Source organism: Cavia porcellus, unplaced genomic scaffold, assembly GCF_034190915.1.
Source record: "Cavia porcellus strain 051 isolate PalLab524CR breed Dunkin Hartley unplaced genomic scaffold, mCavPor4.1 scaffold_20, whole genome shotgun sequence".
Classification (NCBI taxonomy): domain Eukaryota; kingdom Metazoa; phylum Chordata; class Mammalia; order Rodentia; family Caviidae; genus Cavia; species Cavia porcellus.
In genome coordinates this window covers 46,455,967-46,483,499 of record NW_026947503.1, presented here as the reverse complement: position 1 = coordinate 46,483,499, position 27,533 = coordinate 46,455,967, and the positions used below count along the sequence as shown (strand labels likewise).

General features: G+C 36.2%; 1 protein-coding gene across 3 annotated transcripts in view; it reads left to right on the top strand.

The window, feature by feature from the left end:
* Positions 1 to 27,275, top strand: part of Galnt1 (polypeptide N-acetylgalactosaminyltransferase 1) — a 111,734-nt gene extending 84,459 nt beyond the window's left edge. For 2 of the 3 annotated variants that reach the window (XM_063231767.1, XM_013157178.2), the window contains exons 6-12: positions 982 to 1,152; positions 3,982 to 4,099; positions 5,772 to 5,952; positions 6,882 to 7,021; positions 19,990 to 20,088; positions 20,874 to 21,008; positions 25,227 to 27,275. In XM_063231767.1, coding sequence (XP_063087837.1) covers positions 982 to 1,152; positions 3,982 to 4,099; positions 5,772 to 5,952; positions 6,882 to 7,021; positions 19,990 to 20,088; positions 20,874 to 21,008; positions 25,227 to 25,373 — 991 coding nt within the window. In that variant the 3' untranslated portion in view covers positions 25,374 to 27,275. The remainder of the gene's footprint in view (positions 1 to 981; positions 1,153 to 3,981; positions 4,100 to 5,771; positions 5,953 to 6,881; positions 7,022 to 19,989; positions 20,089 to 20,873; positions 21,009 to 25,226) is intronic. The other variant, XM_063231768.1, reaches the window with a different exon arrangement.
* The last annotated feature ends 258 nt before the right edge of the window (positions 27,276 to 27,533 follow it).

Genomic DNA, 27,533 nt, shown 5'->3' with positions numbered 1-27,533 from the left:
AAATGAATAAATATTAATTTATGTAGTACACCCTATTAGCATACTTTTAAAACTGTGATTATAAGTACATGGTTACTTCTATAGATACAGAAAAATACGTTCACTAAAATTTAATATCCATTTATTATTAGAAAATACTTGGTAAATGTTGTAGAATGGAAATTTACTGATCAGAGGGAGAAGAGCTTGAGGATAAGAACACCTCAGCAAGCAAACACTGTATAAGTGGGAAAGTGTTGAGCATCCTTAAAAAGATACTGAACGAGATACTCCTCAGAAACAAAGTTCAGAATCAATACTGTTAGTATCATTAGAAATCTTTGCTGTGTAGTGATACAGTGAGGGAATGGAAGAATATTATTGTAAAAAAAAAATGTCAGTTGCAGAAGATAATGCTTGCCTTTGAAAAAAAGTAATTATACACAAAATAATAAAAATTTAGCAGTGTTGCCAAATATGAGATCACTATAGAAAAACTGTCTTGTCCATACCAACAAAGGATAGTTTCAGTGTATAGTGTAAAAGGATACTGTTTATAACAGCAATAGAAAACATAGACTGTAGGTACTTAGGAATATATTTATCAAGAGATGGACAAAATATAAAACTACATAGATTTTTTTTTTCTTGAGACAGTTTGTTTGCCTATGTAATCTAGGTTAGCCTTGAACTTTCTGTGTATTCGAGGGTAGCCTCAGCTTTACAAGCTCCTGCCTTAGCTCTGGAATGCTGGGATTGCATGCATGTGCCACCAAACCCAGCTTTTGAAATACAAAACTATTGAAATGCATTGAATGTTAATCCAGATGGAAAGGAGACTGATGCCTTGGTATAAGATGTAACAGGAAATTTTTTCACCATTGTTTTTAACATGATAAAATATATTTTTTCTTTTAAGAATACAGCATTTAACTTAAATAAATGTTTACAGTAAGCAAGGGCATTTTAAAAAGATTTTAAATTTTGCATTTATGACGTTAGGAGAACAGTGGTATGTCCCATCATTGATGTGATCAGCGATGATACTTTTGAGTATATGGCAGGCTCTGATATGACATATGGTGGATTCAATTGGAAACTCAATTTTCGCTGGTATCCTGTTCCCCAAAGAGAAATGGACAGAAGAAAAGGTGATCGAACTCTTCCTGTCAGGTAATTAGTTTACACTATCCATAATGTACTATTGGCAAAGCATTATGACACTTTGGAAACCATGAGTGTATTTTGAGAAACATGAAACAGTTGTGTACCTTTTATGTAATTAAGAACCATATTGCAAATATATCAGTATTTTATTTTATTTTAAAGTGGAAAAAATACAAGGGAAAAAAAACCCAAAAAGACATACAAACAGCAACTACAAGAACAACAAAAACCCTAAAACAGTAACAATGTATGCTTTCAAAACAAAGTGAAAGGAATTTAACAATGTTATAATATTGCATATTGTTATCTTCAAAAGACTTGCTTAGATGACCAGATATAGACATGCAAATTGATCTAATCATGTAAGTATATATCAGTATTTTAAAGAGGAATTTTTCTTCTAGCCATTTAATAAAATCAGAATTTTTCATTCTACAAATGTGTACATAAGAAATGACAGCACACATACATTCTTCTGTCACTACCCAAAAATTTTCCTAATGTGTAAGTCCAATCTGTGTTTCAGTAAAGATAATATGTAGCTTAAATGTGAAGCAAACTGTGGCTTAAACCATTTATGCCAAAGATTGCATGCAGTTTTTTGAATTTTTTGCATGAAATTCATATATGTTACCTAGAAATATTCAAGGAACAAGAATTTCAAGAGGAAAGTTTTCATCATGTTCTATTGTTATGTCCCATTCCAAAAATGGAACAGTAGGCATAAAAGCATTGTGTCAGTATGTGAAAGTATTACTGAAAACTGGGTCTCTGAGCTAAACTGTGACATTTGTATTCAAATGGTATGGTTAGAAAAACTTTTCAAATGTATAAATAACTAGAAATAGCATAAAATTAAAAAAATTTTCTTATTTTGTAGATTTTTCTTTTGTTCCACACTTCATCATATAACAGGAGATCATATGTAATAAGGAGATAATGGTCTTTTTCTTTTTATCGGTACCGGGGATCGAACTCACGACCATGCACTTGCAAGGCAGGCACTTATGCCACTGAGCTAAATCCCCAGCCCCTGAGATACTGGTCTTCATGTTGTCAGGACATGAAATTGAAACCTTCTATACTGTCCTAGGATTTTTATCCCAATTGCATTCACCTGCTTCTTCTATAGATATTAACAATTCCTCCATTCCTTCAGAACTAGGCTGTCTCTTTCTCCTATCTGAGCTGCTCATGTCTATTTTTCCATAAATCCAAGCCTACTTCTGACAAAGTTGCAAAGATTTTTCACTGTTCTTTTCCCAAGCCAGCTTGAGTGCTTAACGGTGCAGTGAACTTACCCTCTTTGTAGCCGTTCAATCTAAATCAAAGGATTTTAAATATTTTGAAGGTGATAGACTTCTGAAAATCTGATAAAAGCTATGGGTCTTCTCTAATGGGGTAGAATCCTCTTACAGAAGGATGTAGAAGGTCAAGAATGCCCTGTACTAAACAGTAATTCTGGATGTTAGCTTGCTTCCTTTGACTCCTCCAATATTAACCCTTTTTCGTTCTTTCTTTTTCTCTTCTAAAATCAAAGTAAGTCCAAACCTTTTTTCAGGAAACTATTTACAATAGAAAGGTCAGAACTGCTGTTGTAAGCAGGGCATTGACATTCCAGCATTACAGAAGTGACTAGTTTTTTTTTTTTAAGGCAAGATCTCACTCTGTAGTGCAGGCTGGTCCTAAACTCACTTAGATAACCCAAAATGAACTTGAACCCATAGCGATCCTGCCTCAGCCTCCCAAGTACTGGGATACAGGAGTGCAGCACTACACTTGGCCAGTTCATTTTAAAATAACAATCTTTATAATATCCTCCAAACCAAGAGACATAACCATCATGCCTGACTTTAACATCAAACTAAAACTTAGTTTTTCCTAGGTAAAGTGTTTGTTTTTTGCATACTCTTTATCTGTCATAGAACTCAAATGATTAACTGATAGTCATTTATTTAAATCCTCATGTATGCCAGTCATGGTGACACACACTTGTAATCCTAGTACTCTGAGAGGCAAATAGGATCATTGTGAGTTCAAGGCCAGCCTGGGCTACATAGTGAACTCAAAGCCAAGGTAAAATACATAGCAAGACCCTGTCTCAAAAACAACAAAACAAAAAAACCATAAATAAATAAGTCTTCATTATAATTTATCTGCCTGATCTCCTTTGTCCTTTCCCAACTCACCCCTTTGCGTATCTGTGCCATGTTTGAATGAATTGGGCTCCTTTCAGGATAGTGATCTTTATGGGAGTATTTTGATTTTATTCTGTACTTAGTCTCCTCCTTTCCTTGAAAAAAGTATAAGAAAAGGACCTCATTGTTTTTATTCTGTTCACTGTCATATGTTTGCAGTATTTTCCAGCCTTTGGAACCTGGCAGGTTAACACTAACCTGAATCTAGTTGGTTATCTAGTTAGTTCATATAATTAACTGCCTTTGTAAGTAGAAACTATGGAGTGGATACACAGCCAGATGGAGAAGATTATAAAGAATAACTTCAATTGTAGAAATTTGAAGTGGAAGATCAGTCAGGACTTGAGGACTGAGGACTAAGGAAGATGCTAAAGACAAGAAATAATATCTTTAGGACTTTGACAGAGGGAGATGACCCGGCAAAATCTGTGGCAGGGACAATGAATCTACCAATCAGCATGCCCAGGGTGCAGGTCAGATCTGGCCTAGAAAGCTCTGGGGCCTGAAGAGTATAAGAATAAACATCATTCTGTATTTAAAATGGTAATAAAACGATAGTACTTTTAAAAACAAAAATGGGTTGTAAATTTTAAATCATTAAAATTAATAGTATTGTATTATTATTATTGTATTTCAGAACACCTACAATGGCAGGAGGCCTTTTTTCAATAGACAGAGATTACTTTCAGGAAATTGGAACATATGATGCTGGAATGGATATTTGGGGAGGAGAAAATCTAGAAATTTCTTTTAGGGTAAGTCTTAATCTCAAACATAAATATGCTTTAATTATTCATGTTGTCTCTAAATAAAAAAATGAAAATTTAATTTAATGTGAGTTTAATACTACTACAGAGCCCTTGGCCCATAAGAAGTTTGGCAGTGCTGTTAAAGATCCATTATAAACTCTTTAAGCAAACAATTCAGTTATCTTAATAGTTTAGTTAAAAAAATGTATACAAGATTCCCTACTTAGTTTTTAATTTCTGTTATTTTCAGTGAAGTAATTCAAGCTCTCAAAAATAAAATCTAATATGTAGTTTGTATATGTTATTCTGGAAATTAACTGCCAAAAGCATAATTTCACATCCCCTAATACATTTTTGTTTGATTTGAAAATTGTTTAATATAAAATCATGTCATTTTTTCAGCTTTATAATTGTTCATTTTTAAAAAGTCAAAGCAATTCTGAAACGGCTTTAAATTAATTCAGCTCACTTGACCTTACACAAACACCTTTTCATTTCATGTTCACTAAAACCAACTTTTTTTTCCCCCTTTTTGTGGCACTGGAGATTGAACACAGGGCCTTCACACAGAACTATACCACCATCCCTTTTTGACTCAAAGTCTTGCTAAAATAGCCTAGTGTGGGCTCAAACTTGTGATCCTCCTGCTTCAGCCTTCCAGAGTGATATGATCACAAGCAGGCATCACCACTATGCCTTGCTTTAAAAATCAACATATTTAGATGGCACTGTAGATTCTTTGCTAGTCAACTTCTGATGCATAGCTTTTATGGTATAAACCACACTGAAATGTATCATCATCTGAGTTAGTAAACTCATTCCCAGTGAATCCTCAAGCTATGAGATTTTTAGTTTTAAGGGGAAGAATATATTTTGAAAGGAGGAGAAGGATTATATTAGATTAAGGATGCAAAGCCATCCTTAGTACATCTTTCTTATGCTCCTTTTCAGTATTCTAATAAATACGACAAAGCTGTCTTACTGAAAAAATCATGATGGATCTGGTTTAGACTTCTAGATTCTGTTTACTGTACAAGCTGTGACACAGGTTAGAAGACGGGATAGAAAAGTATCTGATTGAATATTCCTTGGTTATATTTTTTTAAAGCCGTGAACCACGTTATGAAATACTTCATACATACACACACACTGAAATTGAACATTTCATGAGATAGATGTTCTCATTAAGAACTGGTCACAATTCAACAATTTGAATTTATGATCCTCTTGTGAGTTATAGCTTACATTTAGAAAAATGCCGCTCTGTATTTTATTTGTTCTATATTTAGCCTTCAGCCTATCTTTTCTGTATTTTAATCTACTTTGGTTTTTTATCAAAAGCAAAAATTAGAGCAAAATTTGTTACTGAGGAAATATTCACTCTGTAATCAAATAGTGGGAGCCCCACTGTATGCCTTGGATTCTATGAAATTCTCACTATGAAACTTAGTAGAAATCAACATTTAAACTGTCAATAGCTAATGTAATCTTCTTTGTTGTTGTTTTGCGATTTGGTATTGTGAAGGTACTTTGGAAGTTTTTGTGAATACAGATTTTTTTCATTCAAGTTTAAATAAAAGCCTGTTCTATTCAATTGAAAAGAAAATGCCATAAGAAGATGTACTTTTCCTGGATATCAAACGATGTCGTGTGTAGCCTTCTCTGCTGTTGTTTTCAGATCTGGCAGTGTGGAGGAACTTTGGAAATAGTTACATGCTCACATGTTGGACATGTGTTTCGGAAAGCAACACCTTACACGTTTCCTGGAGGCACAGGGCAGATCATCAATAAAAATAACAGACGACTTGCAGAAGTGTGGATGGATGAATTCAAGAATTTCTTCTATATAATTTCACCAGGTTAGTTTATTTTGCCTTAGAAATACAAGGCTGTACTTTGTTGACCTTGAATCTAATGTATTCTGAGAAGAGGCAAGAAGGTTAGAAGCAAAGCTTGATCAGAAGTGAACACTTGTCTCAGAAGGTCATTGTAAGAAAGCATAGTATAGAAAGTGCCTGGCAGAATGCCCACTGTGTCCTGAGCAGTACTACTAAATAATCCAGTTCCGTGTTACTAGCCCAAGTGTTACCCATGTTTTTTGTTCTTTAAACCTAACCTCAGTATTTGGCATTTCTGTAAGATTTCATGTTAATTTTCAGATGTTTTCCTGGCTTTTGTGACTTTCTGGATTCTTGACTTTTTCATCCAACATAGAATAACCACTGTTTAGCAGTGGATCATGAGCATTCTCCATAAGCAGGCTATAGATGCCATCATCAAGGCTTTCATCGTGTCATAAGGCCAACACAGAGGCTGCCTCAAGGGACTTTTCTGTGTTCTTCAGAATTTGTAGGAACTGTTGTGTCATCAGTTATATATCTGCTTGACATTGTGACTGTCTTGTCCTCATATTTCAGTTACTACAAAACTACCTAGTGGCAGCGTACTCAATTGAGTTGTGTGAGAGAAACATGATTGGAAATAATTGTTCTGTTTAATATTTAAACAAAATAATCTTGATTTGTGTGTGTGTATATTGCCTTAACATATATTTGCATGTAATAGTATTAATATATATTTTATTCTCACATAAATTTTACTTCGAAATACTGAATGACATTTTAATGTCTTTTCTTTGTTTTATGCCATGGAGGTGGATTCATAGTATACCACCAAAATGTGGTACAGTATATACAATGTATAGTGATGTATATAAATGAACATATAAATCAATGTGTATTACCTAATAGAATACAAATAATTGAGGGTTAATTATTTCTTTCAACAGGTGTTACAAAGGTAGATTATGGAGATATATCATCAAGAATTGGTCTGAGACACAAGCTACAATGCAAACCTTTCTCTTGGTACCTAGAGAATATTTACCCTGATTCTCAAATTCCACGTCATTATTTCTCATTGGGAGAGGTAAAAACATACATATTTTGTTTTTATTATGCTTTTACTGCCTCATTAAAAAGAGGGTAAAATTTCCAGTCTCCACTGTAGTTGCCTAAAAGTACCTTCATATTAAAATTACATAATCTTACCAACTTTGGGGAAGTTGTGGTTAGTTTACACAGTCTGCTTCATAATTTGAAATCTTCTGAAATTTTTTTATCATTCTATAGTTAATTAAAATAACAGTGCTGTATCTCTGACTTTTTAGACTCTTATTTGAGAAGTAGGACTCTTGTTACCATATAGTGGTGCCTTCAGCAAGCTTGTTAGTTTAACAAACTAACTCGTTTACTTGAGATCTTATACTTGTAAAGATATTATCTTAGTGTTAGTCCAAATGAAAGCTTGAAAAATGTCAAAGTCATGATAAATTGTAAAGAACTGGCAAGGAAATTTGAAAGATCATTCATAATAAATTGTATTGGGCTCAGGTTTAATTTTCTTTGGGAGTTTTAAATCTCTGGGCAAGAAAGTTGGAAAGAATTGTGATGCCTTTAATTTTTTCTCTTAGAATTCAGCACTTTCTTTGGAAACCTGAAGTAATCTGTTTATTAATGCTTATAATTAGTCACTACAAATTTGTTGTGTTACTAGTCTTTTTATCCTGATGGGCCTGTTGGTACTGTAGGATCTGGTATTAGAGGGACTTACATTCTTACTTTTTGGTGTAACTACCAGGATGGTCACTAGGAGCTATTTTGTGTGTGTGTGTGTGCTATCTTCCTAGAATATTAATAACCATCTATTTTGTTTCTTAGACTGACCTCTATTCTATGTACAGGAATCCAAAAAGATTCTTCTCATGACTCAGAGTCTGATTTTCTTTTTTTTTTTTTTAATCTGAAACGTTTATTTGCTAGGTCAACTTTTCCCCAAAGCCTGAGTTTATCCTTATCTTGAAAGAAGACACAGCTGTCTTCAGTGCATGCCCTTATTAAATCTCTGTTGCTCCCTCCATTACCAAGAAACAAGAGCCATTTTCCTTTAATTCACATTTATTCTTTTCTGTTGACTTCTTAGTTGTCATTCTCAAATTTTTGTTTTATGTTTGGCCTAGAAATTTCACTGTGTGTCCTTAAGTTATTATAGGTAAGTACAATTAAGTTTTTAGTCCTTTAAGTTAGTGCTTTCACTGTTTTGTAATTTAACTGATTTTTTTATCTACCTCAAGTTTTAGAGCAAAATTGTTAGATGCTATATACATTATGAAGCTGTACTTTTCCTTCTCCTCTTCATTATAGTAGAATACTTCATGCTATTGGATGATAAAGCTTTGAAGTATCATCTTCTAACTCCCTCAAATCCTTCTTTATATTAGTTCCAGGCAGTGATTTTCAGTGTGACCCTATAGTGGATTTTGCATCAGTTTTGCTGCTTAGAACCACTGTTTTTAATAGTCTAGATAGTCTGTCCAAACATATTGCTTACAATAAAATAATTCTGTCTTTACTATGTCGTACTGTAAAATGTATTTCTTACTGTCTGTTTTGATTCTTAAAAAAAGTTGGAAAGTCAGTGTCTTTTAAAGGATAGATGGCAAGTCTCATCTGAATCTCTAAATAGCTTTATCTTTTATGTTTGTAGAATTTATAAGCTGTTTTTTCTTTGTTAACCGCTTTTTTCATTGTCCACTTTTCCAGTAGATACACAGCTTCTTCTGTGTTTCATGCTTTCTTTCTCAAAATAAGATTTCTGATTTGTCATAATACCATCATTAATTTCTCTCCACCCCTTTACAGACTCTTTTGTTTGCTATTTGACTTATTTTTTCTGAGTCAATCTTAGCAGTTAGAAGACTTGTACATAAGCCCTTTTGTAAAAAAAAAAAATATATATATATATATATATCCATTCTTGTTTTGATTACATAACCACTTGACTTACAGAATGGCTCTAGAGTGGAAAAGGGAAGACTTCTTTAGAACTACAAGCATCTGATCATTGCTATCAGAGATTACCACATGACACCATGCAGGCTGAGTCCAACTTGCTGCCCATTTTTGTAAACAAACTTTTATTGAAACATGGCCATACCCATATTTACTTACTGCCTTTACTAGTTTTGAACATATGGCCCTCAAGCCTAAAATATTTATTATATGACCTTTAAGGTATTCCCCCTGCCAAATTTGCTAACTCTTGGGATATACAAACAGGAACAATCACTGGACCTACCTTATCCTCACCTGTTGTTTCTGTTTCTCTTTGATCACTTGGAGCCTTTATGAGACATTTTCTTCAGTTAATAGAATTAAACTTCTTTCTTACCCCTTAAATATAAGTAATACTGTTTTCTTCCACAAAGTTCAGTTTGTATTGCTATCCCTAGAGATATGTGTATATTGTATAATTTTGCCATTTTCCTGCTATTCTTTTACTATAGCAATGTGTTTCCTTACCAGGCTGAACCATCTGCAATTCATTGCAAGTCTTTATGAGCTTTTGATTATAAATTTGGCTTTAAAGAAAAAAATAATGAAGCTAAGTGGATGGAGGTTCTTTCTTGTGATAGGACGTAATTTCCTTTTGTAAGTCAAGCCCCTAGTGGTGATCTGTGTGGACAGAGCTAGCATCCAGTCTTCCTGTCCCTTCCCACTCTGGACAGTCATCACTTGTTTAGCTCTTTCATTCATTCCTAAAATATTTGAATGCTTAGCTATATGATAGGTGTTGTTTCAGTGCTAAGAATACAACAATGAGTAAAGTGACAACCCTGCTCTTTTAAATCTAGGGTCTGTGGGGGAACAAATTACGGAAAATGTCATGGGTGGAAAGAGCAGAAGGGATAGAGGATGACTAAGTGAGCATGGGTTACAGTGCTGTTTTATATATGGTAATTAGCCTCTCATAAGGTAAATTTTGAGCAGAGATCCAAAGGAAGTGAAAAAGTGATATAAATTTCTGAGGAAGGAGTATTCTGGTACAGGGAGAAGCAGGGAGAAACAGATTCCTAAAATTTATAAAAGTGTACTTGGCATGTACCAGAAACAGGAGGGAAGTTAGTTGCCCTGAATAGAGTGAACAACTAGGAGGAGAAAACATCAGTGATACGACAGTCAAATCATGTGTGGCTTGTAGGCCATAATGAGGTCTTTGGATTTTATTCTGAGAAAGATAGAAAACCATAGAGAGAGGTGGACAAACGTATTTGAAAAGAATGAGATTGTTTGCTGTATGGGCGCAAGAGCAAAACTGCTCTTTTGATGAAAAGAATATAATAATCAAGGATTATCTCAAGATTTTAGATTTTAGCCTAAGATGTTAGTACTGTGGAGTTGCCATTACTGAAATGGAAACGCCTATAGGAAGAGCAGATTCTGAAGGGATTTAGCCGAACAGTTTGGGACATCTTAAATTTGTGATCCAAGGGAAGATGGTGAGTAGATAGTGACATTTAAAAATCTATAGTTTGGGGAAGGTGTTGCCAGTTGAGATTTTAATTTAAAGATTGTTAGCATATAGATGGTTTTTAAAGCCACAAAGCTGCGTGAGGTTACTGTGGAAGGAACACATACAGGACCAAGCCCTAGGGAATTCTGCCATTTAAAAATCATGGGAATGAGAAGAAGTCCATCAAAAAGTGGAAAAGAAGGAGACAATGAAATAGAAGAATAACCAAGAAAATATCCCAAAGACTGAATAAAGGATTTGTTTGAAGAAAGAAGTACTAATAAACAAGACAAGTAACATAAATATGGGAACTGGTCATTGTGTTTAGCTGTGGGTATGTTTTAAACAGCCTCTGCTTCACAGAGTCTCAAGATGAGTTTCTGTAGAGATTGTTGAGCACCCTGATGGCTTTGAGGGAGAGTGGGAGAAATACGGATCATGAATGTGTGTCAGTCTTGCAAGGAATTTTGTTTAGGAAAACCAAGAGCTGGATGGTGACTGAAGGAGAACATGAGATAATGAAGGTTTTTAAAATTTGCTTATTTTTTATTAAGATTAAAAATGCTGATGTGAGTAATCTAAAGAAAGTCTATAGATACAAAGAAGAGCCCAGCTTCACACCCATTAGCATGGCTTCTATCAAGAAAAGAATAGCAAGTTTTGACAAGGATGTGGAAAAATTGGAACACTTGTGCACTACTGGTGGAAGTGTAAAATGGAATAACTGCTCTGAAAGACAGTATGCAAATACCTCTAAAAGTTAAAAATACAGGGGTAGAGATAGCTCAGTGGTAGAACTCTTGCCTAGCATGCACAAAGCCCTGAATTTGATGCCCAGCACAGAAAACAGAAAGAAATGCATAAAAACAAATTTAAAACACAACTACCATATGATGAAATAAACCCATCTCTAGGTATACTATACCCCTAAAGCAGTTGAAGGCAATGTCTGAACAAAATATTTGCAAATTTATGTTCATAGCAACACTATTCACAGTAACAGAGATGGAACCAACCCGCGTGTCCATAAATGGCTAAATGGAATGTGATACATACATAAAATGAAATATTATTCACCCTTTAAGTAAGAAGGAAATCCTCACATGTACTACAACATGAATGGATCGTGAAGATACTATGCTTAAGTGAAGTAAGCTGGTGTTTTTTATGTAAAAAGTATAATTCCACTTATGTATGGTACCTAGAATACCCAAATTCGTAGAAACAAAATAGAACGCAAACCACTACAGGCTGAGGGAAGATAGCAGAGAAATTTTGCTTAATGGTTACAAATGTTTCACATTTGCCACATGCAAAAGTTGTGGGGTCTGTTTCACAACCATGTGATACTGAGCTGCTTATTTGAATATGGTAATATGGTAAGTTTGTGTTTTGTTTTGTTGCGTTTCGTTTTGGTTTTTGACCAGAGAAAGAAAAGGCCACACTAGGAGTCATGTATTTAAGTTGGAGATGAAATCCAGTGCACAAATAGAGACTACTGATTGGGGATATGGGAAGAGAACAGTTCATCCCTTGGAGTAGGTTGAAGAACTGATAGAAAGGATGTAGATTTGGAAGTGAAACCTAGAGTTTGTGATCAAAATGTGAGGAAGTTCTCTTCTAATAACTTGGCTTCTTCAGTCACAATGCAGGGTTATCTGCTGTAAGAGAGGAGAGTTTTGGTGGTGCGGTTTTAGGGAAAGAAGAAAAAAAACATGTCAAAATGTAACATAGGATATGAGAAAGCAAACAGAAGGGAGCTGGATGATGGTGCATTAGTGAAACCACTTGGCCGGTTTGTTTTCTCCAGTGCATGGACAGCTGTAGTTTCGTTATATTTGTCCTTAGGAGTTACTGAAGCTACTGCACTGTTGACTTGTGCTCCCTGCCTCTGATCTTTCTTGTGACTTAAGGAATTCATCCTCAGATAAGTGAGGAGTTTGTTGTTTCTTGAGCTGCTGCTGATTCTCACTAATGTCATTAATGAGTGTTTCCTCTGCTGCACTCCCATTCGTCCATAAAGGCCCACGGTGACTTATTTGCCATGGAAAGATTGATAGCAGCCACCCCTACAACTCACTTCTAGAGGAAGAAGTGAGAGATTGTTTCTTTCCTTTGAACTGACTCAGTTTTGAATGCTATCCATTGTTAGCTGCATCATACTATAGGCATATTACAGAGTTGTTTGTCTGACAAATTGATAGTTAAGTCCATATTTGGCTTAACTTCCTCTTGCCAGTTAGCTTCCTAGGTCAGTCACAGATTTTACCAGCTGTGACCGGCTTGTCATTGCCTCAATAACAGCCTTGTGGACCCATCATTTAGGTTATTCAAGATCAACTTCTGGGCCAGGGTTATCAAGCACCCATTACTGTTGCTGGAGATGTTATGCTTATGATTATAGCATCATCTCTGTGAGCTTTTCTTTGGCAGTGACTGGAATTTGACCTCTCAGAGATCTTTTGTCACACTGCTAGGGCCCAGGCAATCCTGAAATCATTGAATTTTAGAACAGAAAGGCAATTTAGAAAATATATGATGAGAATAATAGTGATTAGAGTATCTGACTTCAACTAAATCTGATGTACATAGCTCCTATAGGACTTGAAACCAAATAAATGTGTCTCTGTGATATCTAATAGTTGTTAATCCAGTAGTTGACTATTCTAAACAAACCACAAAAAAGCAGTCAACCCAGACTTTTACCAGTTTAGCCAGTCATATGGGCTGACCAGTTGATTCTCCAGGAAGACCTAATAATCCTAACATTTACTAAGCATATATTGTACTTTATGTTATAAAGCACCAATCTGAATGTTTTACCAGTACTAATTCATTTTATCCTCACCTCAACACTATGTGTAGGTGCTGTTGTCCTCCTTTCACAGGAAAATATGAGGCACAAACAAAAGATGTAAGTAACATGGATAAGACCACAACAACAAAATGGAAGAGATAGGAATTGGCACAGGCAGTGTGACTTGAGACTACATTGTTAATCACTAACACTGTATTCATTTTCATACTTGATTGGTGTTCCCCTTATGGCTCAGAATGACTAATTGAGTCCAGATTCTAAACATGTTTTAACAACTCTTATGTTGTCCACCCTACTAGAAGTACCAGAAATCTGGAGGAAAATGTACCAGAAACTGAGAAACCAAAACACTAATGTCTTGCCTGATTTCCCAAGAATGAGTACATTCATAGTTCTTTTCAGCTCTTAAAATAAAAAATAACAGTATACCTAACTTGGTACGTCAGAAGTGGGATTGCAGAGTTGCTGGCTCTGTGGATGAAGAAAGGACCAGTAGTTATATTTCCCACTATGCATCAGTCCCTGGTAGGAGCTATGTATTATTTCACTTAGAGATCCTCCTCTGTGTGTCAGCATCTAGATCCGTGCCTATGTATCCGTGCCTATGTATCTTACTTGTTTTGTTAAATTCAATTAAAATTTAATAAAATTTAAAACAGGTCCTCAGTTACACTAGCCACATTGAAAGTGCTCAGTGGACACATATGACTAGTGGTTACCATATCAAACAGCACAAATACAGACATTTCCATCCTTATAGAAGGTTCTGTGGGATGATACTAGAGACATAAATACAGATAAGCACCAGCAGATGTCATGTCAGTTTTTATCATGCACTGCAGCTGTCCTGTCATTTCTGCAAATTTCTTCCTGCCCAGGTCCTAAGTTGAGAAGTCCATATTTGGCTTATTGAAATTGGTATTTCCAAAAATCATAACTAGTATGTGTCCTCTGTAGTTTTCCTTACTCCTAAATAATTTATTCTCCTAAAACAATTATTATAAGATGTACTATATCAAATTTCCAAGGCATTCTGCTAGTAGTTAACTCTGTGCTAGGTAAAGGAGAGCACTCAGACTATAATGATACTTAGGAATATCTAATATCTGCTTCAACCAAGAAAAGCTCTCTTTTTTTTCACATATCAAAGCAGCCTTTTAGTTTTAGATTCTAATAATTTAGAACCTCAGTTGCCATTAGATATTCCAGTGACTATTAAATATGTTACCAAACATGTTGACATCTTCTTTCAAGTCATCAAGATGTGAATAGACAGAAGAACAAACTCTTAAGGGGTTCAACATGTTATGACTATGGAGAGGTTAACTATATACTGTATGTACACCAAAAAATAGGGTAAAACCTCCGAAGACCAGGAAAATTCAGAAAGAAGCTAACTCATCTGTTCCTACATGAAACTTCAAAATACCCCATAACACTTTTTTTTAGAAGTCCAAAACAGAAGACTTTGCCTAAAACATCCTCACATTAGCTAGCCTTACATGTTTCATATATTTTCACTTCCTTCTTTGTGATATTACGTCTGTGTTTTATAACATTCTGTATTTTCCAAACAATGTTTTGTTATTTTAAAGGGAATAAAACAGAACAATAAACAAAACATTGATAGGACAATAGGAAACACACTGTCATCACCAGTTTGCACATTGTCATCCTTCAGATAATTGCTCAGACTACCAGCCCAGGTTGCAGAGTTGATCAAACAACCCATATGAGGTTGCTTCTCTACTTCAGTTACTCTCATCTCAGCCTGTGTCATGTCTGGTTGCTTAAGGCGGGGGGGGGGGGGGGACTTGCTAGTTCTCCCTGGCTGGCAGAGCTGCCTTGACACATGGCAGGTTGCATGGCTTCCTTACTAGCTTCCACTGGCTGGCAGGGCCACCACCACTACATGGGAGCTGTATGGCTTCCTAGCTGGTTCTCCCTAGACAATGGCCACCATTGATGCATGGAAGGGGGCTGCACGACTTCCTTACTGGTTCTCTCTGGCCAGCAGGGTCACCACTGGCATATTTAGAGTGGCTGCATGACTCCCCAGCTAATAAGGCTGCCGCCGGCATATGGGGGCGGGGGGTCACTCAACTTCTTTGCTGCTTCTCCCCAGCTGGCAGAGCCTTCACCAGCACACTGGGAGTGGGGGCCACATGGCTTTCTTGGTGCTTCTTTCCAGCCGGCAGGGTGTCGGCTGGCACATGGGGTAGGGGCTGCATGGCTTCCTTGCTGCTGTCACCTGGCCAACAGAGCTACCGCCCCTGTTTTTCTTAGGTTTTGCTATATTCCTGAAGGATCTCTCTGCATGGGTTTCAAGTCTCAGTTCAGATCCTTCCTGGGTCCTTGGGGGACCTATCTCCCTTCTCCTTACCATGCTCATGTTGCTTTTTTCCAGGATCTGGACATAAGTCTTTCTCTTTTTTCTCCACTCCACCATCTTCCCTACTTTCATTCCACCCATTATTCTAGTCTCAATGTCTTGATTGAGTTTTCCTATCATTCCTGAAGTTGAAGTAGTTTCAAAGTCTGCCTCTTTTCTTCTACTTTTATTTGTTGTCTGTTCTGCTACAAAATAAAGTTACCCCTCGGCACCCACCACCTCATGGTAGGCGGGCAGGGGAGGGTCAAAGCTGTCCCCAAAGCTACTGCCACACAAGCCAAACAATGTTGTTTTAAAATAATGCTTTAAAATGTCAGGTGTTAAATAATCGACCATGGTACCTATTTCCATCTTAATGCAGATACTGAAATAAGTGTGTGTTGCCATCATTACTTCTTGCCACACCTCACTGGAAAGGTGGTAATTATTTACATAGTCTTAGAGCTATATGGAATTACAATTTTGAACATCTAATTCATAGGCCTAGAAAATTTGTTTGCTCCTAATTTTTCCCTTTTCCAAAGGCTCTTCAAATTTAACTCTCATCAGAACTATTAGGTGATCTTCTTTCTCCCAGAATCCCAAAAAACAAAATTATTGGTAAAATTTAAGTACTGGCTTCCAGACCTCCACCCTCATGGGTCATATGCATACTTCTGGGAAACACCTCTCCCAATCAGCTCTGAGCTATAACACTGTAGTGTCCCTACCTGGCTAGAGCTGAGTCTGACAATATGAGGGAGCAGATTTACAAACTGGCCAAGAAGGACTTGATTCTCTCACAAATTGTTGTGATTCTGAGAGGTGCTCATGGCATTGAACAAGTATATTTTGTGACGGGTTATAAAATCTTAATCCTTAAGTCTAAAAGAGTTGTTCCTGATCTCCCTGAGGATCTCTACCACTTAAATAAGAAAGCATTTACTTTTCAAAAGCATCTTGAGAGGAACAGAAAGGATAAGGATGCCAAGTTACATCTGGTCCTCATCCAGAGCTGAATTCACAGACTGGCTTAATATTACAAGACCAAGCAGGTCGTGCCCCACTCCTCAATTGAAAATTTGAGTATGTTAGTTACTTTTGTTGCTGAGACAAAATATCCAATGCCCAAATTAAAGAGGGAAAGGTTTATTTAGCTCGCAGTTTGTGGAAGTTTCAGTCTATAGTCAGCTGGCTCCAAGATAGGGTAGTGTGGCACAGGGGTGGTATTTCAAGGCAATAGAAGACAGAAAAAGCAACAAGAGCAAAAAGGGGGACAATGAGCCTCTTTTCCTCCCTTAAATTGTACGTAGGCTACCCACCCTAGGGCATGTGCAGCACTTACACCATCTCAGTGACCTCCTCTTGCTTGGGCTCAGGATGTTTACAAAATGAAGACCCTGGTCCCCTGCTGAGTCATTTAAACTTCTAAACTGCTCAAGTTGATGTGATGAATCAACCATTACAACATCCTAGAGCATAAATAACCATCAGAGAGCGGGTCCTCTGTACCTTGTTATGTAGAACTGCTAATTACTTAGTTAAGCTTCTAAACTTCTCAAGTTGACAAAATGATTCAACCATAACAATGAGTCATCCACAGCCTCTGCCTGGTAGCGTAAATTTGTCTGTGTACTTAAGCAGTAAAATCAATATTTAATTAAAAACAGACAAAAAAAATTTAAGTCCTAGTTTTCTTGATTTTTAATATCACTTGTAGGAACACATGTGGACTGCGTCACAATGGAGTGAAGGAAAATGATATTTCCCCGAAGTTACATCTTCTAGCCAACCAATTTGCCAGGGAACCTACCAGGAGAGCAGCCATCTTCTTTGGCTGTAAAGATCCTATGTATTTTCTGAGGAAATAAGCTTATCTGCCCTCTAGTATAAATGGCACTCCAAGACAAAAACATTATAGCTGTCCTCTTCTGCAAGTTTAATCTGCAGAGCATTTCTCTGTTTTTCTTGCACTTTGGAAATGTGCCACTGACCCCATTAGACATTAAAGCTGGGTCTTTAACACAAACACACACACACACACACACACACACACACACCACTGCCACATTTTGCTGTAAAGGGTTAATTCACTCTTAACAGCAGATAAGAAGCAGTAAATGTCTAGTCTTTGGAAAGATATCACTTTCAACATCTAATGGTCAGGAGGGTGACCCCAGTGATTAGAGTCCAGCTCTCATGTCAACTCAGAATTAGGAATGTTGTAAGGATAACATAGGCTATGTATATGAATTCCATATAGAACAGAAGTGTCTTTATTTGCTGTGATTTATTAGCTACATCACTTATGGAAACAAAATAGCCAAAGTTATTTAGTTATAAGATACTTCCAAAGTGATATAAAGCCCTATTATATTTTAGAAGAATTCTGTGAGATTTTTATGCTTTTTTGGTTTGGTTTGGTTATTTGTTTACAGTTTGATTTGGTGTCTTTTGTGGTACTGAGGATCAACCCCGAGACTTTGGCACTGAGTTGTACCTGAACCCTTTTACTGATTTTTGAGATCACATCAGTCACTCATTCTCCTGGGATAGGCTATAGTTTGTAATCCTCCTATCTTAGCCTCCCAGAGTGCTGGCTTTACAGGTTTTGGCTGAGAATTGCATTTTTTAAAATTCATTTTGAGTTTGGTAAAAGGCAGTTATATAACCAAAAAGCCATTTCATTCAGCAAAATGCGAAGCTGGGGCTAACACCACTTCTGGTTTTGTCATTCTTACAGCATGTATCCCCTTTTTTCAGCAACCTTTATACCTATGCTATATTAAGAAAAACTTAAGGAAAACAAAGAATTGGTGTGTTTGCCATTTTTATCAAATCTATGAACTATGTGTGTGAATATGTGAGACAAAGACATGTCTCATCATAACTTGAAGTCAGTTCTTTTTCAAGTTCATTGTCACAAGTATTAATTGACCACCCACTGAGGCATAGTTCACTGTATGCAGATTCACTGTATGCAGATTTGTAGTTAGCTGTAAAATCTTTTATTTAAACTAGTTATAAGACAGCTCCTGAATTAAAGTAATAGATTAAAAAGATGATGTGAATTATGTGATAAAAAATTCTGGACAGTAATATATATTGGATCTAGAAGAGAAAAAGACTGAAATTTCCGACTTGAGTAATTGGACATGTGCAATTAGGAATCAGTTGATGTATCAGTGGAACGGGAAGTTTTTTGAGGAATAGGATAGTAGTAAGCCCTATTTTTTGTTGGGGCACTCTAAAGTGTTAGGATGGGGGAGTATCAATATTAAAATGTTGACAGCCTGGTTCTGAATGAAATGAGTCTGAGGTCTCCGTAAAAGAGCAGAGGGAGTGACTAGGGAAAAGATGGCAGTGACTGCGGAGTGCTGCTGTTTCTGAACCCCCGTCTGCTGCACTCTGAAGCAGGGACCTAGACATACTGTCTCATGTGGCCTCCACGTAGTGCTTCTATCTTAGCCCTCCACTCCATTACTGATCTAAAAGGCAGTGAGCCACTTGGATTTAACTGGGCCTCTTATTCAAGAACCTTAGTTTCTTCTTCCAGGCTGCTTGGGAACAAGACAGCAGGTTTTTACACTCACTCCCTTGGATCTTTGTAAGAAACGTGTATCTGGACTTATTAAAATATTGGAATAGCATGTAGATAAAACAAATGGCTCATTGGTAGTTTTAATTTCACCTGTTTTTCACGCATGTCACACATGATATGACTACAGTAGTCTGTCTACAGTATCTCCCTCTGGCTTATTTGCTAATGATGTCATCCCAGGGAGTAGGTTTAGGGCTTCCAGATGTCTGTTTTTAAACTACAGTAGTTGAGAAAAGACAATATCAAAAGGAATTGCTTAAAATACCCCTTTTTAACTCTAAAGAATGATTTAAGCTCCTTTTATGTAATTGACACATACTGAATAAGAGAGTTAAGTTTGTACCACACCAAATCTGGGTTTTCACATAAGCTGAGTTCCAAACTCTTTGGCTAGAAAATGCCCACCTTAAGTCTCATGAGAAGTCATGAGTAGCTGTCATAAGTAACACCCTTAACTTTGTCAATAGTATCGTTGAGGAGTTAAACTAAATGTAAATTCTCAGAGAAGTGGAAGAATGAAAGAGAAACTTCCCTGTTTAAACACAGAAATTACAGAGATAGTTTATAAGACATTTCTAGGCCAAAGAGTTTACATAGCTAGACAATGATCTTTACCCCTAATCCATAGCCTTTACCTAAAGAATTTGAGATGATTTCAAAGTAGTACAAAGAAAGCTTAGATTGATTTTTAGTGTTGTGTGTATCTATGTGTCTATATAGTTAACTTCTCTACTGTTATTTTCATTGTCTCACAGATACGAAATGTGGAAACAAATCAGTGTCTAGATAACATGGCTAGAAAAGAGAATGAAAAAGTTGGAATTTTTAATTGTCACGGTATGGGAGGTAATCAGGTGAGTATCTTAGATTTTTAAAGGATATTTTTTAAATGTCTTCTTTGCTTTTTTTTTGTCTGATGACACCATTTAGAAATATTTTTCAGTTTAAAGAGAAAATAATAAAGACGATTAGATGAAGGAAGTCTTAAATATAATTTTGTTTTGTTTTGTTCCTGACAAGGTCTCACTTTGAATTCAGGCTGGTCTTGGACTCACTGTGTAACCCAGGCTGGCATTGAACTCACGAGATTCTCCTGTCTCAGCTCCCAAATGTTGGAATTACAGGCATGCGTGACCATAGCCAGCTAATCTAATGATATTTTTAAATAAAACATTTGTGAAAGGCCCGTTGTGAGAATTGTATTGACAGTACTGAACACAAGATGCATTTTGCCCTTTTTTAGTCAAATAGATGACAACCTTTGACAACAGTATACAAGTATATATACAGAAAATAAGGCCATTTTTACCTTTCTCTGTGTAAACTTGATGGTAAACTTACTTTAACTACTTACCAGTCCAGTTACTTAAGTAAACGATGACCAAAACTTGAATTTTTCATTAATTTTTATAATATAAAAATGACAATTCTATCTAATTTATTCAGTACAAGAATCAACTGGTTGAAATGACACCTGCCTGAGTGATGCTCAGCATAAGTGGTTAATAAAGTACAAGTCATGTGTCTTGAAATACTTTGGGTTATTTTTTTTTCCTTGCCAAGTTATTAGGCGTCTTTAGATTTTTACTTGTAATTTTTACTTACAAGTAACTTAATTGTGTACATTTTTGTTTTCTAGGTTTTCTCTTATACTGCCAACAAAGAAATTAGAACAGATGATCTTTGCTTGGATGTTTCCAAACTTAATGGCCCAGTTACCATGCTCAAATGCCACCACCTAAAAGGCAACCAACTCTGGGAGTATGACCCAGTGGTAAGTTACTCAGCTGCCTAGAGAAATTAAAAAAAAAAAAAAAATCAGGGTGTGTCACTGGGTATTTTTATATTTTTTGTGACTAGTATGATTAATATGAGTTAAAAAGAATATACTTGATGTGGCTTTTAGAAATGGCTCGACTGTTCTGTTGCAGCATGTAATTGCTGTTGTGGGTGTGACTGCCCCATGCATTGAAGGATGTACAGTGTCTCTGACTGTGACAGCAAGTGCCAGTGGCATAGCCATTATGACAGCCAAAAAACTTAAAATATGAGAAAACCTGCCATTTTTAAGTTCATTAAAAAATAACATATTAAGCAGGCAACAAAGAAAAACCTCTTTATAATATAGCATCTTAATAGAGAGTTATTTCTCTTATGTAAGTCCTCAAGGTAAATAGTTTCTGGCGTGGATTGCACAGCGTAGTGATACAAAGGAGAAGGTACTGATAATCTGATTTTCCATGTGACCACAAAATGCCTGCTATAGCTTTCACTGTCACATAGTAACTCAAGATAAAGAAAAGGGAAGGGACTGTTTTCCCACCACATAGGTTGCTGTTTTTCAGGAAAGCCAAAGCTTCTGGAATCCTCCTAGTAAGCTGTGCTTAGTTTCCACAGGCCAGAAATATGTCTCATAGTGATCCCCAGTAGGATTGAAGACTGAGAAAATGAACTTTTGATTTTCTAGTCGTTATAGTGTGAGGTGGGGTGGCCAAGAAACAAAGACTGGGAATGAGGGAATGACTGTTGACTAGCCAGCCTACAACAGACTACCTCAATAGATATTCCCAAAGTAAGTGTTTGATTAGCAGTGTAAGAAGTTGCAGGTGATTTGGGGTATGTAGAAAGAACCAGTTATGAACACAGTTTTAAAACTTATAGACCACTGTGCAAAGTTTTCTCCCCAGAGAAATTTTAAATTTTATTATTTTAAATTTTATTATCACACAAGGTTGTTTTCTCCCAGAATCAGACTCAAAGATGAGGAATTCAGATTTACTGAAAAAAATTTTTTAAGTAATTCCTGTGAGAAAATTGGGCAGAAGGACATCAAGCTGCAATACTGGTCCTGCAGTTTGAGCCAACTGCATGGGAAGCTCTTAAGGGCAGTGGCCCATCAGAATGGCCCTCCCATCCTCCATTGAAAGATAACAGATATTCATGTCAGTAATCTATAATGTAAACTGAAAGTCATGAAATCATAACTTCCAAAGGAACCCTGGAAATGAAATCTAGAATGTTTTTTAAATTAGTAGAAATACACATCTAGTTTGAGACCCAGTTATATCTAAGTCCTGGGGGCAGGAGGTAGACAAATTGTGTTTTCTAGGGTTGCAGGTAGAGTGTATACAGTAATTAATTACAATTTTTATCTTCTCCTTCAAAGATGATTTTTAGATATTTGTCCCTTGTTCTGTCCACTTGCTTTTATTCAAGCTTTGTGTAGACTAGTCCATGTTAGCTGGATCCTCTGCTGAGTCCAGTGGTGACAATCCACAGTGTCATGAACCAGAGAACTGTGCTCTGCTGTCCACTGCCAGAACTTTGTCTGAAACAAGATTCTTCTCTAGGGTTCATTTCTCCTGAATTACAGGAATTCTTCTGTCTTGATATTGAACAGTTAATTACTCAGCACAAAGCAATAACCTAGTTTGTTACAAGTTTATTTTAATGACTCTAAGTAAGTGCAATACATATTTTTAGAAACTGAAATGAGGAAGATGCTGTCCAGTCAGATTCTTTTTGTTGTGCTTGGTTTTTTTTTTTTTTTTTTCTGTGTATGGTAATATTAACCATAACCTGAGAGAAAGCTTGGCAGGGAGTTCTAGAATGTTTGGGAGATACTTGTTCTTCATGGTTTCTGTCTCTGAGACTGGAGGCTTTGACCAGCAGTGTGCATACAGAGCTTTGGCTCTTATGCTGCTAGATTGTGTTTGTGGCTGCCTAGGAGATTGCTAAAATGTTGTGTCTTCCAATAAATAAATAGCATTTCTTCAGCACCTAGTTTGAGCTACACAGCACTTTATATATATCCGCTTCCTAACAAAAGCCCAAATGAAGTATTGTTATCCCTTTTTTAGAGATCAAGAAACTGAGTCTCAGAGAAGTTAAGTCTTTGCTCAGAGGCATCGTTGATATGTGACTGATCTGAAATTCATTCCAGGGCTGTCTAATTGCAAAGTCCATCCTTTCATTACACATCATGTACATGAAAAAAATGTGAAAATACAACCATACTGACTCTTCCAGGTTCTGCTGTTTGGCATTTGTAAAGATCAAAATAGATAATACTGATTCTAGTCAATCTGGACAGAGACTTTGCAAATGAATACTGTGCACATTTCGATCACAACAAAAGACTGATAAATGACTAGAAGCCTGAACAGTTGTGTACAGTCACTAGGGATTTTTTTGTTGTTGTTGTGTTTTTGTTTTTTGTTTGTTAGTTTTTTTGGGATAGGATCTTGCTACATAATTAAAGCTGGCCTCAAACTCATAGCAGTTCTCCTGCCTTAGCCTCCCAAGTGCTTTTATAATAGGTAATGTGCCAACATGCCCAGCTGGTTTTATTATAACCACCTAAGTACAAAAGAGGCCTTAATGAATAGAGATGTTCCAAGTAAAAGAATTACATTAAAACAGAGTTATGAGTAAAAGAACCAGATAAGGGACTGGGGATCATAGTTCAGTGAGTTTAATCCCCAGCACTGTAATCAGCCAATCATAAACATAAATTTTAAAAGATAATCAGATAAGCCAGATTCAGAACAGCCTGAAGTACATGGTGGGACTCTGTCTCACATAAAGAATCAGATAAATGTGTCTTTAACAGTCCGTGTTTTCTTAACATGACCAGAGCACATTGACTAGTTAGTGTGAACTAACTTTTTCCCCTTCTCTTTCTAGCACTAGGGATTGAATCCAGGGCCTTTGCAGTAAGGTACATCCTCAGCCCTTTTGATTATTTTCTGTTTTGAAAATAGATAAGTTATCTTGCAGTCCTTCTGCTTCAGTCTCAGAGTACTAGGATTGTAGTCACCCTTAACCTTGTTTATAGGGGGTCTCATCCAAAACTAGAAAAATTTTGCTATTTTCAGATAGTCTGAAGTACAAAATACGGCCATCTGAATCATTTTATAACTTTTTTCTGTTAACTTTTCATTTGTTCTACCCTAAAAATCAATGTGTCGTCAGATCTAGACTGTCAATGAGTAGGTGGAAAGACATATAGTAGTATTTAACAGTCATTTATTAATAACCTACTTTGTAAGCGGAGTTCTGCATACTTTAACTTCATTATCTCTGTACAAAATCTGCTCAAAATATGTAATGTGATCTTTATTTTAAAATTAGAAAGCCAACTGGTTGTGGTAGTTCATGCCTTTAATCTTAGTAGTTTGGGAGGCTGAGGCAGCGAAATGGCAAGTTGGAGCCTAGACTGACTTAGACCTTGGCTCAAAATGAAAAATAAAAAAAGGGGCTTGGGGTTGTAGCTCAATGCAAAAGCCAAGGGTTTTATCTCCAGTACTTGGGAGGAGGAGAAGAGAAAGCCCAGGTTATTCAGGCTGCAAACCTAGTCTGCGCCAAGTTCCTGTGCTCTTCCTCGCGTACTACCACCACCCTTAACCACAAGAATGGCTCTCTGGATTTGACTGATTTGAGATTGATTGCACCAGATCTTGCATCCCAACAATTTTACAATTCCAAATCTGCCAGAACAACCTGAATTTCTGAGGGCTTCAGGTTTGTAATCACAGTATTAATATGAACAGCTGTATCAGAGGACAATGAAAGAATTTTAAAATACCTTTTTGGGAATAGGTTAGCAGTCCTAAATTAAGCATTGCTAATCTGGGTCTTTTTTCTTTCTTTCTTCCTTGTTTTATTCCACAGGGGAACTAAAGCATTTAAAAAAACATAGCTAGTCAGTATTACAGAGCTTATGCCAGAGTTAAAGCTTAGAATTTAGGTCATCTTTCTGCAAATCCAGTGGGTCCCACTGTACCTCACTACTGTTCTTCCCTATATACCTCTTAATGCTAGCATTAAATGTATGCCTATCTTTTCTCCATTATTCAAATAATGTATATTCCCTTCCCCCAAATAATCTTATCTGCAGCGGTATTAATAATTATCCAAAAAATGATGGTTGAGATTGTTTTCCCCTTCTACTTTCATGTTAAGATTTTTTTTTTTTTTTTGTCACTTTCAGAAATTAACCCTGCAGCATGTGAACAGTAATCAGTGCCTGGATAAAGCCACAGAAGAGGATAGCCAGGTGCCCAGCATTAGAGACTGCAATGGAAGCCGGTCCCAACAGTGGCTTCTTCGGAACGTCACCCTTCCAGAAATATTCTGAGACCAAATTTAAAAAAAAAAAGAGAGAGAGAGAGAAAGAAACAAAAAAGGATTGACTGGGCTACCTCAGCATACATTTCTGCCACATTCTTAAGTAGCAAAAAAGGAAAAGTGCTTTCCTCTGCAGGATGTAGGTTTATCAGCCATTAAAACTCAGACTCCTCTAGCTTTTCACTAGCTGTGAACCAGCTTCCTGTCCAAGGACGTGAGACTGCACACTGATGTTTACAAGATTGAGTCTTTCATCAAGCATCATGGGAAAGAATATTCAGACAACAAAACTCAATCACGAAATGTGCTTTCTGGAGAACTGTACCTTTTATGGTCTGCCTGCACATCAGTAATTTCTGCTGACTGTGCTATCATAATGAAGATATTTCCAAGATTTTTTTCCTGATTAGAACTGGTAGCCAGTATATTAACTATTGATACACAAATAGATGAAAAAGAACTGGAACCAGATTCACAATCATGAAAACAACATTTTTACAACAATTTTAAAAAAAACTATATTAAACAGGGTTAAAAAAATTACAACAGAACTATGAGAAGTACAATTTGTTATAGTATAGTATCAAATTTCTATATAGATTTTATACCTCAGTGGGGAAAAATAACTGATTCCAATAACATTCATTTTGTTTTCATCTGTGATAGTCATGGATGCTTTTATTTTTCTTGGGGTGCTGAAAATGAGCTGGAAAGTAAGCTCTTTGAACATAGATTTAATTTCTGCATTTTTATTTGGTTTGTGGGCTGTTGGAATTGTTGATTTTTAATTGCCTTCTAAAATGGAGAATTAACATGATGGTGTCTGGTCTCAACTGTACAAGTTAAGATATTTCAGTTGTTCTTGGGTCAGTTGGCTTCTAGTGTCTTTCTCTGTCTCTCTGTCTCTGTCTGTCTGTCTGTCTCTCTCTCTCTCTCTCTCTCTCTCTCTCTCTCTCTCTCTCTCTCTCTGTGTCACACACACACACACCCCTCACAGATTTTTTGCCACATTAACTTCTTAATTCAACAGATTATGCTTAATACCCAAGATTCATACTACTGTGTTACAAATTTGTTTTCCTAGCAATAAATTTTCAATTCTTTATGATTCCACATAACAAAAGGCTTACAGAGCATTTTATTACTTAGGTATTTCGAGATAATACATACGATGGTTTTTTGGAAAACCTTTCTACTCCATACTCAGATGTACTTCATTGTCAAGTGCATACTTAGATTAGATTCTTGAATTGTGATGTTGATCTGCTGCTTTTTTTTTCAAATAAAATTTGACTGAAAATGTTCAATTGACATTTTTTTTACTGAGTTAGCCAAAGAAGTGCAGCCATTTTTCCTTATGACTTGTCCTGCATTTCTTTCCTAAATTGCATTTAGGTCAAATTGATTTTACTTTTGTCTGACTTTTAATATTGGGTATCCATTAAAAGTTGATGTCAGTTAAAGGGAATTTTTTATCTCATAGAAGGAAAATCTTGTGACATTTTCCCCGATATGTAAAGCAATCCATTGGCAAAAGTGCATATATTTTTCCTATTTGTAAGATTATATTTAATGGTAGTCATTTCTTTGATTATCAAAGACTGTCACTGCAGGCAGTGCCATTGTGCCTGAGAATGTTTCTGAAAGTCGTATCACTCATGATACTTGCCAACTTGGGTGAACACAAAGTTTCTCATGTCCTTTTGTTAAAAAGTTAACCCACATTGAGCCCATGTGAATGTTGCAGGGTGAGGCCATAACACAGAATGTATAAACTGTCCCCCGGAAGTTTGAAGTGATGCAGGTGCTGGATGAAATTTTTTTTTCCTACTCCATAGCTGTGTTCAGTAGGCCTAATGCTTGAATAAATCAAATGTCTAATCAATAAATTATTTTCGTGCTCAGAATTTCAGATTTTTGTACTCAGCATAGTTTGGTTTTATTCTTTACTGTAAGAAAGCTTAATAGTGATTTAAGGTTTTGTTTTGTTTTGTTTTGTTTTAAGGGGTGGTTTAATTCATGGGTACTTTCAGAACCTGATAGATAATCCCATTGCCTTTATTTTTCTAATTAAACTATTCCTAAATATTTTGAAAATATTCCTGAATAGTTGTGCCTTACATTAGTTTTATTTGAAGTTTAAAGGATCCCTTTTCATCATGGCTCTCTG